The sequence below is a fragment of the Scyliorhinus canicula genome, chromosome 1 (assembly GCF_902713615.1).
Source record: "Scyliorhinus canicula chromosome 1, sScyCan1.1, whole genome shotgun sequence".
Classification (NCBI taxonomy): Eukaryota; Metazoa; Chordata; class Chondrichthyes; order Carcharhiniformes; family Scyliorhinidae; genus Scyliorhinus; species Scyliorhinus canicula.
Window position 1 is genome coordinate 116619107 of NC_052146.1, and position 13243 is coordinate 116632349.

Sequence of the window (13243 nt, forward strand, 5' to 3'; positions counted from 1 at the left end):
CAGCCAAAAGAAAATCTGCTGTCCTTACCCAATCTGATCTACACGTGCCTCCAAATGCTCCACAAACATGTCCTAAATCACCAAGAGTGGATACCACGAGTGGATACGTTGCATCACGATTGACCATGGTGTTGAATCCTAAAAGCTAAAGATGCCAGACTAGGCCCGTGGCAGGTGGCATGAAACCAACATGAGGGAAAACCTACTGACTTTGTCCTCACCATCCCGTTATACATGTATCTGCCCATGACAGTATTGGTAGGAGTGAACACAGTCCTTGTTGAGACAAAATATCATTTTCACACCAAGGAGCTCCTCCATTGTGTTCTAGGCCATTACCATTGTGCTAACAGAGATGCATTCAGAACAGATCTGGCAGCCAGACATTTCGCATCCACGAGGTTAGCAGCAGCAGGACTGCATTCCACCTCTTGTCCCTAACTGTACCAAGACAGTGCACAAGCTCTGGTTCAAATGGGAGTATGGAAGAGCATGATCGGTGCAGCACCAGGCATACCTAAAAAAAGGTTGCATTTTGGTGATGCTACACCACAGGATTACACACACGCTAAACAATAGAAGCAGAATGTTATGGACATAGTTCAGCTACAACTAAGGGATCAGATGAAAGCAATGCAGTCTGCCACATCCTGTGCTGAATAGTGGTGGGTAGTTAAGTAACTAAGAGGCAGTGGCTCCATTAACAACCCCATCCTCAATGATGGTGGAGCACAGCACAAGTGCAAAAGATGAGGCTCAAGCGCGGCAACCATCTTCATTCAGAAATGCTGAATGGACGATCCATCTCAGTCTCTTGCTGAAGTCTCCAGCATCAGAAATCTGAGTCTTCAGCCAATTCGATTTATTCCATGCAATATCAGGAACCGCTGAGAGTACTGGATACAGCAAAGGCTATGGACCCTGACACCATTCTGGCTGTGGTATTGAAGACTTATGCCCCAGAATTCCCTAGTCAAGTCATTCCAGTACAGTTACAGTACTGACATCTGTCCAAAAAAGTGGAAAATTGTTCAGCTATGTCCTGTCTGCAAAAGGGAGGACAAATCTAACCTTACCTAACGATTGCCCCATCAGTCTACTCTTAATCAGCAAATGGATGGAAGGTGCCAATGACAGGGCTATCAAGCAGCATAAACTCACCAATAAGCTGCTGACCAAAGCTCAGTATGGATTCTGCCAGTACCACTGGGCTCCAGGCCCCATCACAGCTGCGGCCCAAACAAAGGCAAAAAAAGCTAAATTCTGGAGGTGAGCTAGGAGTGACTGCCCTTGACGTCAAGACAGTATTTGATCCAAGTGTGGCATCAAGGAGCCCTAGCAAACCCCAAATCAATGAGAATTAGAGGGATATCTCTTCACTGATTGGTGTCATATGCCCGGCATAAAGAAAGATAGTTGTGGTTATTGGAAGCCAATGGTCTCAGCCCTAGGACAACACTGCAGGAGTTCCCTAGGATAGTGTCCTGTGCCTAACCATCTTTAACTGCTTCATCAATTCACCTCTCTCCACCATAAGATCAAAAGAAGGGATCGTCACTGAAGACCGCAGTGTTAATTTTTCAGCTAATGAAGCAAGACCCACACACAAACTGATAAGTGGCAAATAACTCTCACAAAATACAAGTATCGGGCATGACTATCACCAACAAGAGAATCTAATCACCCCCCCCCTTGACATTCTACCGTTTTACATTGTCAATCCCCATCTTAATCATCATGTAGCTTAACAGAACCAGTTACATAAATGCTGTGGTTACAAGAGCAGGTCAAGGATTTTGTATTCCTTGACGAGGGACTGACATCTAAACCCCCAAACATTTATCACCTTCTACAAGGTACCATTTGGCAGACTCTCCACTTGGCTGGGTGAGCTCAGCTCCAACAACACAAAGAAGCTTGACACCATTCAGGACAAAGCATGTTGCTGGTTGACCCCCCAAACACTACTTTAAATATTCACTTTCTACAGCATTAGTGAGCTATGCCTGTAGTATGTACCACCTACAACATGCATGCAGCAACATGCCAAGGTTGCTTTGACTGCACATCCCAAACCAGTGACTAATACCACTTGAAAGACAAGGGTGAATAGAAAAACTGCCATGTGCAAGTTTCTCACCATCCTGATTTGGAAATATATTGCTGTTCCTTCAAGGCTGCTGGGCCAAAATCTTTGAATTCCCTACCAACTATAGGAGTATCTTCGCCAGACAGACAGCAACAGCTCACGGTGGTGGCTTATCTTCACCATTATCAGAAAAATTAGGTGGGGGGGCAATAAAAAGGTGGCTTTACCAGTGAAGCCCACATCTCATGAATGAATCAAAAGAAAACAAAATTCGGAAGTTGCCTCACAGTGCATATTTTTTATGCACTCCTACCCCTGTAGGTTAAGTATTATTTTTTGCAATGTGGCTGATTCTGGCAAGGCCTGCATTCAATATCTATCTCTAATTGCCCTCAATTGTTTTGCGAGGTCGAAAGCCAGTTAGAATCAACCAAGTTAAGTGTAGGACTGCATTCACATGCAAGTGAGATCAGGGAGAGATGCCGAGTTTCCTTCTCTCAGAGGATAGATTTTTAAACAATAATCTGATAGCTTCCAGGTTACATTTACAAATTTTAAAAAGATATTTCAAATTTTCTGGTGAGTTTTGCACTCATATTCTCTGGACTGGTCCAGTGATGGAGCCACAAGACCACACCGTGCAGACAGAAATAAAAAAAAAAAGCTAATGCCAAAAATCTGAAATAATGCAATTGCACACTTGAGCAATCTGCATTCCAAGAGAATTTTCAGTCAAGGATCTCACCTGAAACATTGACCAAACTTCTTCTCTCTCTCAGAACATTTTTCTGTCCCAATCTATGAAGTCTGCCATCGCATCAAATTCAAATGATTAAAAAACAGGAGACCCCTGCAGTTCTTGTGAAAAGTAAGTCATGAAATTGCAACAAATTGACATCTCCCTCTATCTCTGTTGCACTCACCATCCATGGAGGTCGAGGTCTGTATCACATTGCTCTGCTGACTGGGAACTGGCGCTCTGGCACTGCTGATTAGAAGGTCGAACTTTGTGCTGCGGCAGGTGTTGGTACAAACCTTATCGTGCTGATAGAAGTCCAACTGCCCAGAATCCATCATCTTCCTGCAATTAAGTGCATTCAGGGACAGTTAGAAAAGTGGCATGCGTAATACAGCCCAAGGCAACTTGCCATCCACTGCACCATAATCTACCATCGTTGCAAACTGGATGTAGTATGTGGCTCTGGGCTTCCATTCAGAGTCTACCCTACTGTGGGATTTGGTCTAAGCTGGGATTCATTATTGTTCCCCTTTGCCCTCAGAAACTCTCAAAAAAGAGAATTGTACAAATACCTGTAGGTAAAAATTTGCAGACCCATTGGGACAGCAGAGTGGGACTAATTGAATAACTGTTTCAAAGAGCCAGCATGGGCAAAATGAGTAGAATGGCTTCTTTTTGCACTTCATTTTTCATACGACGATCAGAGGTTGAATTATTCCAGCTTCCATTCACAACATGGAAGAGTTCTCTTCACTTGAACTAATAATTAATGGACACATTTTTCCTTTCTCTGGATTCTCATCGCAGTGCAATTGAAATCAGGAGCTCAGAGTCATCCCCAAAACCATGCCATGGTTTCAAGGCTGTGGAATCTCCCAATCTTCTTCTGACAATCTATAGGATTTTAAATCCAGAAATAAATTGGGGCCCATCCACTAATTCCTGATTTTTAAAATCTTCATCAACTTAGTGATGTCCTGCGAGGTCCCAGGTTCGATCCCGGCTCTGGGTCACTGTCCGTGTGGAGTTTGCACATTCTCCCCGTGTTTGCGTGGGTTTTGCCCCCACAACCCAAAGATGTGCAGGCTAGGTGGATTGACCACGCTAAATTGCCCCTTAATTGGAAAAAATGAATTGGGTACTCTAAATTTATTTTTTTTTTTAAACTTAGTGATGTCCTGCAGTATGTGACTTATCCTGCGTCCTCAATTTTAAAAACGATAGGAATAAAATAGAAATCCAAGAGCTTCCACACCACAGCGAGGTCACATCAGAACGCCAGTGATGTTCCACTGCAATCCCTTCTTTAAGGTTCTCCCAAGCCCTTTTGCTCGCAGGCATTGTCACGCGTGGAAGATTATATTGGCAGAACCTCACATTAGCAACCACACTCTTCAGGTGCTGGCCTAGACAGCTGTTAGCATGGGCCATTCGAGCCTAACATTGTACCATAAATACCAGAAATGAGTGAAAGGCTCAAGAACCCCACAAAATCAAATTTACTTCCCACCTCCACTATATTGGCTGCTCCAAATAGAAAAGGTCTTGTTCTTGTTTGAATTATGTGCAGGGCAGTGGCCACAGCACCAGCACTAAAGCACAAGGACATGTATACCACTACTGTTCTAGTCATCACTGATCACTCAGCTCCTCAAACTATATCCTCTGCCCATGGCAGAAAGAAATCATAGCACCTCTGCAGCATGGTCGAACAACAGATCAAGACCCTCTATGGAGGCAATGCTAACAGCACTAATGTAAATACAGTATTACAGGTTCTTCAAGAATGCTGCAGACTAGCATTTACTGCTGACAGTTCAGCATAACCCTTCTGGCAGTGATTGCTACCAATTATAGGGGATTCACAACAGAGTTCAACAGTATGGAGATGAAAAAAAAATTGAGACAGCAGTGCTTTAAAAAATAAATTTAGAGTACCCAATTCATTTTTCCAATTAAGGGGCAATTTAGCGTGGCCAATCCACCTACCCTGCACATCTTTGGGTTGTGAGGGTGACCCCCCGCAAACACGGGGAGAACGTGCAAACTCCACATGGACAGTGACCCAGAGCTGGGATCGAACCGGGGACCTCGGCGCCGAGGGGAAGCAGTGCTAACCACTGCACACCGTGTTGCCCAGACAGCGGTGTTTTAACAAATACGCACAGGGGCTGGTTTAGCACAGTGGGCCAACCAGCTGGCTTATAATGCAGAACAAGGCAGCGTGGCTTCAATTCCCGTATCGGACTCCCCGAACAGGCGCCGGAATGTGGCGACTAGGGACTTTTCACAGTAACTTCATTGAAGATTACTTGTGACAGTAAATGATGATTATTATTATTACATTTGGGTAGCTTTATCTTCTTTAAGCGCATACAGGAAAATCATGAGCATACAATCTGGGTGGAAACTCCCTAAAGGAAAACAGCCCTCAGATGGTTGCAGAGACACACAAAATGACTAAATTTTAAACTTTTACAATGTTAAACCTAGCTGAAACGATAGACTGTGCAGGAAATCACCAATGTTAAAAGATTAGGATACAGAAAGGGTAGTCTTAAACTCATACGACAAGGATGTAAGGCACTGTCCAAGTGTGTATGTTGACATACACCTCAGAACTCACCTCAGGGTTATTAATGAGGCAAAGGGAGGTCAGCCACCTTCGCCCCCCATCTGCAGCACTGGATAGTCCGATACCCTGAAAATAGCCACCAGTGGGCAATGTACTGGTTCAACTTAAGAACCCCTCATATGGTGTTAACGAAGGAGACGCAAAAGCGTAACAACTCGGGACATGACCAGAACATATATGAGTATTGTTAGAAACATAGAATTCCGACAGTGCAAAAGCAGACCATTCGGCCTATCCGGTCTGCACCAACCCTCCGAAAGAGCACACTACCTATGCCCACCCTATCCTCGCAACTCCATAATCCCACCTAACCTGCACATCATTGGACTGTGGGAGGAAACCGCAGCACCCGGGTGAAACCTATACAGACATGGGGAGATAGTGCAAACTCCATGCAAGGCCAGAATTGAACCCAGGTCTCTGGCACGGCAAGGCAGCAGTGCTAACCACTGTGCTTCCCCACAGAACACCACTCACAGCAGTTATCCACCCCTGAAAAAAATCCACTCATCCTCGCCTTGGTCAGATGAGCCCTGTGCATTGGGTCAAACTGAGCCGAGCAGAGGAGGATGTGGAGTTTACCCTGCCAAGAGCCTCACTCCACAGCTAATCTAGAAAAGGACCCAATTCATGCTTCCAGTTTGTCTTCACCTCATCCAATGCAGTTGACGCCACTGATAGGATCTCCACCGTTCCCCAAATTACTCCCGCCACCAGACCAAAGATAAGATAGTCTTCAACAAGGAGGACAGTGGTGTCAAGGAAAATTAAGGAAAGTCTTCCGCAAAAAATCTAAAATTTGAAAATATTGAAACAAATTAGTCCCTGGGAGCTGAAACTTTATTGATAGCTCCTCAAAACTGGCACACCGTCCCTCCACAAACAAGTCCCCAAAGCTTTCCAGATCATTTCCCCTCACATTACCTAAATATTGAGTGTAACCTCACCGGCACAAAGAATTGATTATCACAGATAGGGGCCAACAACGACATGGAGCTAAATTCAAAATGTTGTCTGAATTGCTTCCACACCCTCAGGGCAGACTCCACCACCACATTTGATATGACCCACATTCCATAGGGTATTTGTCCTTCTTCACGATCAGAGAAATAGAGGCCTGTGTAAGTGTAATGGGCGGAGCAGCACGGTGGCACATTGGGTTAGCACTGCAACCTCACGGAGCCAAGGTCCCAGGTTCGATCCCGGCTCCGGGTCACTGTGTGTGTGGAGTTTTCACATTCTCCCAGTGTTTGGGTGGGTTTCACCATGCTAAATTGCCCCTTAATTGGAAAAATTGAATTGGGCATTCTAAATTTAAAAAAAAGAAGAAAAAAAAAGTGTAATTGGCAACAATCCCTGGGACAAGGAATCGCTTAACATGTCCAATATTAACGGGGTCAACTGACCCGCAAACTTCTTGTGGAACTCAAAGCTTTACCCCTCTGCATTAACTCAAGGCTTTCAAAATCTCCTCAGGACTCAAATGGGGATTCAAACTCCTCCCACTTTCTCTCTCCACCAATGGAAGGACGCCCATCTAAAAATTCCGTCATGAGTAAACTCTCCTCTGGGTTTTCAGATCTATAAAGATGCCTAAAGAATTCTTGGAAAGCCACATTGACTGGGGCGACAACCAAACTGCCACTCAAGTCCCTATCTGTATAATTTCTGGGAAGTCACCTGCCGCCTCAGCTGATGAGCTAATAGGCAACTGGCTTTCTTCCCGTATACCCACTTTGAGCACCGCAGCTGACTCTCCGCCATACCCGTTGATGACAATTCAAAATGCGTGTGTAGCTTTTTCCTGCTCGCAAGCAATTCCTGGGTAGTCAAGCGAGTACTGATGGTCCACCTCAAGGGCGAGTCCACCAGCATCTTCCGCTCCACCCTCACAGCCCATTCCATGTGTGCCTATAGAAAATTATCTCCCCTCTAATGACCACTTTAAGGGCTTCCCATAGCACAGAGAGCGAGATAGACTCTCTTTTTAAACTTGATATATTCCTCAATGGCGAACGATATACATTCGCAAAATCCTTTGACTGCTAAAAACACCATATCGAACCTCCCTGTCAGGCGCTGAGAGGGAACCGACTCTAAAACCAGTCCATAAAGTGTTGAGCATGGTCTGAGAGTACAATATCCGAATACCCTGCCCTCTTCACCCAGGGAAGAAGAGACCTACCCACCAGAAAAAAGTCAATCCGTGGGTAAAACTGATGGACATCGGAAAAGAAAAATCCTTGTCCCTTGGATGCAGAAAATGCCACCGAACTCTACTCTTTATACAGGGCGACTTTGGACTTTTAAAATGCCACCTGCTTCTTTGCCAATCCACTTCAACGACCAAGTAAAGAATGATGGCATGGACTTCCCATTAGTAGTTCCTATGCTCCTTAGCTCATTTCAGGGCCTGTTCCTTCAGCTGGAAGCTGTAAAACCGAACGGTAAAAACCTGTGGTGGTTCGTTGGGTTGTAGCTTCTGCTGGAATGCCCGATGGGCTTAATCCAGCTTGGGAGGGGACATGAATGCACCCTTCCCCAACAATTTCCCAAACATCTTGTTGGAGTTGGGCCTTCCATACCTTCCGGCAATTCCACGACCATGACATTCTGCCTCCTAGAGCGTTTTTCCAAATCATCTACCATGGCCCCCTGTGCTTTATTTTCACTGGCTATCAGGGAGATCTCAGCCTCTAATGAGGCAATTATTTGTTGTGTTTCAAAAGAGCAGTCTCCACACCCTTAAATCGCCACGCCATGCACCTTTACCGTTTCAGACGTCTTTTCTAACTTTGATCAAATGGAAGCTCTAACAACTTACGAAGGTTCCTGGACACAACCCTTCATTGCTTCTCAAATTCCACCGCCAAGATGCCGGCAAGCATCTTTAGTGTGGCCAATTCACCTACCTGCACATCTGTGTGCTGTGGGGGTGAAATCCATGCAGCCACAGGGCGAATATGCAAACTCCACACAGACAGTGACCCAGGGCCGGGATCAAACCTGGGTCCTCGCCATTGTGAGGCAGCAGTGCTAACCACTGCACCATCGTGACGCCCACAAAATTCAGAACACAAGACATCATCATCCTCAAGTTTATCATTCAAGATTACATGAGCGGAAGTGGTCAACATTAATAAAAGGAATCCTGGCAAAATGGTACCAACCTCAACATTATACCTCCTATTCGAATTGCCCGCTTCCAGTCTTTCAGTGTAGACTTCCCCGCCAGGTGTACAAACTGTTTTGGGCTTATGAGCTGATCATTAAACTGAAAAAAGGAAAATCAGGATAATTAATTCAGAACTGGAAATATAGGTCATATACTACAAAAAGGACAGAAATGTCTGCATTAGTTCCAGAATACTGCAGGCCTACATGCACACAGACACAAAAACATGTATGTAGACTCCCCTACACCAAATCGCAGCTCAAGCACCTTCAGAGACAAGAGTCTTGAAACGGGAGGTATTGACTCATGCTGGGGAATACCTAGCTATCCATTTGCTGCAAAAGGGTACACAACATCATTAACATTTATAAACCGAGACAGCAGCAGATCATTCAGCCTTTAGAGTCAGCAGAACAGAATCAGATTTCAAACACACATGGAAGTAGGATAAAGAGCAAGTACCAGCTCAAGCTGATTTCATCGCCTGTTCCAAATACAGGGAGCGGAATTCTCCGGCTATGTCCGGAGGAAGCATCTGGTCTTATGACTAAAACGTCAGTGCCTTCCCCGCACCGATGCTCCGTACGGTGGGGGGCTAGCAGCTGCGCCACGTAAAGACCACGGCTTTACCCGATGATATGGATGCAGAATGGCCGTGTCCGTGATCGCATATGCACACGGCAGCCGCATGCGCACAGACCCCCGGCCTGCCAAATACTGCCCTCTGTAACCCCTCACCACCCTCAACAGTCCCCACCGAAGGCCCCCCCCCCCCAGCGTGGCGCCGCTGGACACAGTCTGCAGCCGCCACAACAGGTTCATGAAAGTTGAGAGGACGTGTCCCAAGCCATGGGAAGTCAGACCATCGGGGGAGGGCCTCAGGTGACGTCCTAAGGCGTGGCTTACTCCTAGAGTAGGCTGTTGTTGAGGGGGCGGAGCATCCAAAAACAGCACCACCCGTAAAAAGGGATTCTCCGGCCGATCACTGAATGCCATTTCGGCATCGATAATCGGAGAATCCTGCCCAGGGTGCTTAGATCAATTGAGGTACCCCTGCTTGATCTCCTGTTTGAGATCTGCCAACTCTGCATCAGCCATAAATCAAACGTAAGACCTTCATGGTCTGCAGAACTCAACAATAAAAAAAAAGAGCAGCAAATTTATCAGAAATTTCAGAATAGTTATATCTAGAACATTTTATCTCTATCATACCTTTACACATTTCACGTTAATACCCGGGCAAACAAACTTCTTCCACAAGAGAATAGCTTTGCTTTCGCCACAGGTAATGGGATAAGCAATTTCAACTTCTTCATTGAGCTCATTGCAGATATCTGAAATTTAAAAAATACACCTTATATACTGTAAATTTTCACTGTCTCTGCAAACTGTTTTCAATTCTTTTCCCAGTGGCCAGTTTAAAACAACAGTGACTTACATTGTGCCTTTAACTTAGTAAAATGCCAAAGCACTTCAAAGGAACATTATCAAGCAAAATTTGACATCGAGCCACACAAGGCATTTTTAGCTCAGGTGACAAGGCAGGTTTTAAGAAGTATCTTAAGGAAGAGAGGTAGAGGAGCAGAGTAGTTAGGAATGGAATTCTAGAGCTTAGGGCAGCTAAGGCACTGTCGCCAATGGCAAATGATGAAAATCAGGGATGTGCGAGAGGTCAGAATTGGAAGGACACAGCAATTTCAGGGGTTATAGGGCTGCTGTAGGTTAGAGATATGGATGGGCATTCATTTAGAACAGCTTTAATAAAGGTCCAATTAATGGAATTTTGTACAAGGGGAAAGCAGGTATAAAACAAACGGAACCTAGGACAAGCAGGACGGACTCCCAGATAAAGAGGGAGTTAGATATAGAGCAAAGCTACTTCAACAATGTCCCAATCAAGTACTTCCAAATATGAGTACAGTTTAACATGTAGTGCTAAATTCCTTTAACAAATCCTCCACCAAACACACACAAGACCAAACCACAGCACAGATGAGATACAAGATACATCACTCTTTGCACATACCGTTTCATTTCGATAGCTCGGTTCCCCACAATAGATATCCTATTATTTGAGTGAGACCACAGATGAGTGACTAGTGATGTGAACTTTCATCCAACTGCAAACTGGATTGAACTGGTCTCAAACTCACCTTGCACAAGATTTCATGGTTGGTTCATGACTCATCCCATCAGTCCAGTCTGAATTTGAAATGTGGTGGTGAATATTGCCACTCAGCCTTTACATTCACATGGAGTTATTTAAAGTTAAATGTTGCCAGCAGTTGTCAATTGGCAGCATATATCCGCCACTGCACAAATGAGTGATAAAATGGATGCAATTTAAAATAACTTTGCACCAGCACTATTACCAGGGACATGGCTAGAAAAGGTAACACAAGATCAGACTGCTCGGAACTTAACTGCATGCCTGAATCAAGCACTGGATTCCAAACGTTGCAAGTCACTCCTCAGAATCAAACCAGCTACTTCAGAATGTCCTAATGTGGAGAAGCCGGTGTTGCACTGGGGTGGGCGCAGAAAGATGTCTTACAACGCCAGATTAAAGTCCAACAGGTTTATTTTGAATCACTAGCTTTTGGAGCGCAGCTCCTTCACCAGTTGAGTGAACCTTCATCACTCACCTGATGAAGGAGCTGCGCTCCGAAAGCTAGTGATTCCAAATAAACCTGTTGGACTTTAGCCTGGTGTTGTAAGAGTCCATCAACAATGGCTTTTGTGTAACTGTTATTTTAATTCAGAAAATAGTACAAAGAGGGGCAGCACGGTGGCGCAGTGAGTAGCACTGCTGCCTCTCGGCGCCGAAGTTCCAACGTTCAATTCCGGCTCTGGGTCACTGTCCGTGTGGAATTTGCACATTCTCCCCGTGTTTGCGTGGGTTTCACCCCCACAACCCAAAGATATGCAGGCTAGGTGGATTGACCACGCTAAATTGTCCCTTAATTGGAAAAAATTGATTGGGTAATTTAAATTTATTTTTTTAAAAAAGAAAAAAAAGAGTATAACTTACTTGAGGACAGAGGTCCATGTCAGAAATAGCATTAGCTATCCCTGAAAGGTTTGATCAGTAAATTCACCCAGTATGGTACTGAACTATACAGATCATAAAGGGCACAACAATCTGTGTCACCTTGGCTGATCTGAGAGGTTGGCGGTAAGGATTTAATAGGCCTCAGTACTTCATCCCAGAAGGGAAAAACAATTCAGCATGCTCCCTGCTCACATTCCACTGACTCCCTTCTGATTATTATTGTTCACTCCCTGCTGGTAATTCCACTTCTAAATGTCAAATGAAGCCTCAACAGTGATGCAGTCCATCGTACAACAGTTCCCCTGCTCCCCAAATCCACCCAATCAAATCAAACGATAAATAAATAAGTGCTGTACTAGATCCAAACCTATCTTATTGATGAGCAGGGGCAGTATGTTGCAGTTGGCTGGCGTTTGAAGGTTTCGGAGAAGCCCTGGAGATTGGAGAACGATTAGTGATTTTGTGCTGCAAAAGTAATCCTTTGGAGGAGTAGTGTTCGGCTCACTGCGTCGCAAAAAATGAACTTGTGCTTGTGAGCTGGTGCTGGGTGCAGAGTTGGGTAACCAGGAAAACAGCTTGGGAGATGAGCTTGAAACCCTGCGAAGTGGGCCATTTGTTTCGGCATTTCAAGTTGGAGCAACATTTGAAAGAATTCCAAGGCTGGATCTTCGAAAATGACGACTGAATCCTTCATGAGAGAGGAAGTTTCAATGAGATTGATTGACTCTCAGTGTTTTCTGGCATCTGGATGGGTTGATGAGAAAACTATGGGATCAGTCTTGGTCGCACTAGCTACTTAATATGTGCTGTGGGTGTTAGACCAGTTTGCCTGTTAATTCACAAATACGCTAACATCCAGGATTAACATAAAGTGCAAGCAGACATTGTAAAATGTTTTACTGTTCTAACTTTGTATCGTAAAGTTAATTTTGTTTGTTCAGAAACCTTGAAATCTTGTGACTTTATTCTCTTAGCAAATGTCTTGAATCTCAAACTGTCTACTTCAAAAAAAAAATTATATTGGTCCTTAATCAGTTATCATCAAAAACTTGGCAGGGGGGCAGGGTTTGGTCCAGGATCACAAGTGTGTCAAACAGAAGTTAAAAAAAAAAGTTCCACGGTGTTTTGCAGGTGCATTAGCAGACAAAATCTGACAGTGAGTTACAAAGAAGATAATTAAGACAGGTGATGAAGAAACCTGGTCAATGCTTACTGTCTATTATGCATGAAGAACAGCCGTTACAATATCCAGGAACTGAGGTCCTTGAACCCCACCCATGGGCAGCGCTTTCAAGGAAGCAGTAGACAAAATTAATGGAAGAGAAGTCTCAATCATATTTATAAACATTTTGTACTATGCCAAAAAAGAATAAAATGTTCAATGCCCTCCTACTCCCCATTATCCATTTGCAGAGGGTCGGGCATCCTGTGCCCAGGTCACCATTTCAGCTGCTCCCTTGCATTAAAGCACAAGTAAAAAAAACCCTCAGGACTTTGCAACAAGCCTTCGTCTAAAGGGTTGCACCTATTTTGATATGAAATTTATCTACAAG

At 44.5% G+C, this 13243-nt stretch overlaps 1 protein-coding gene across 1 annotated transcript in view; it reads right to left on the reverse strand.

Moving 5' to 3' along the window:
- The window catches only part of gmeb1 (glucocorticoid modulatory element binding protein 1), a 57743-nt gene that overhangs the window by 19326 nt on the left and 25174 nt on the right, over nt 1-13243 (reverse strand). Inside the window, exons 3-5 of the mRNA XM_038798446.1 lie at nt 9851-9972; nt 8634-8737; nt 3013-3170 (exon numbers count right to left, since the gene is read on the reverse strand). Of these exons, the coding sequence (XP_038654374.1) occupies nt 3013-3170; nt 8634-8737; nt 9851-9972 (384 nt within the window). The remainder of the gene's footprint in view (nt 1-3012; nt 3171-8633; nt 8738-9850; nt 9973-13243) is intronic.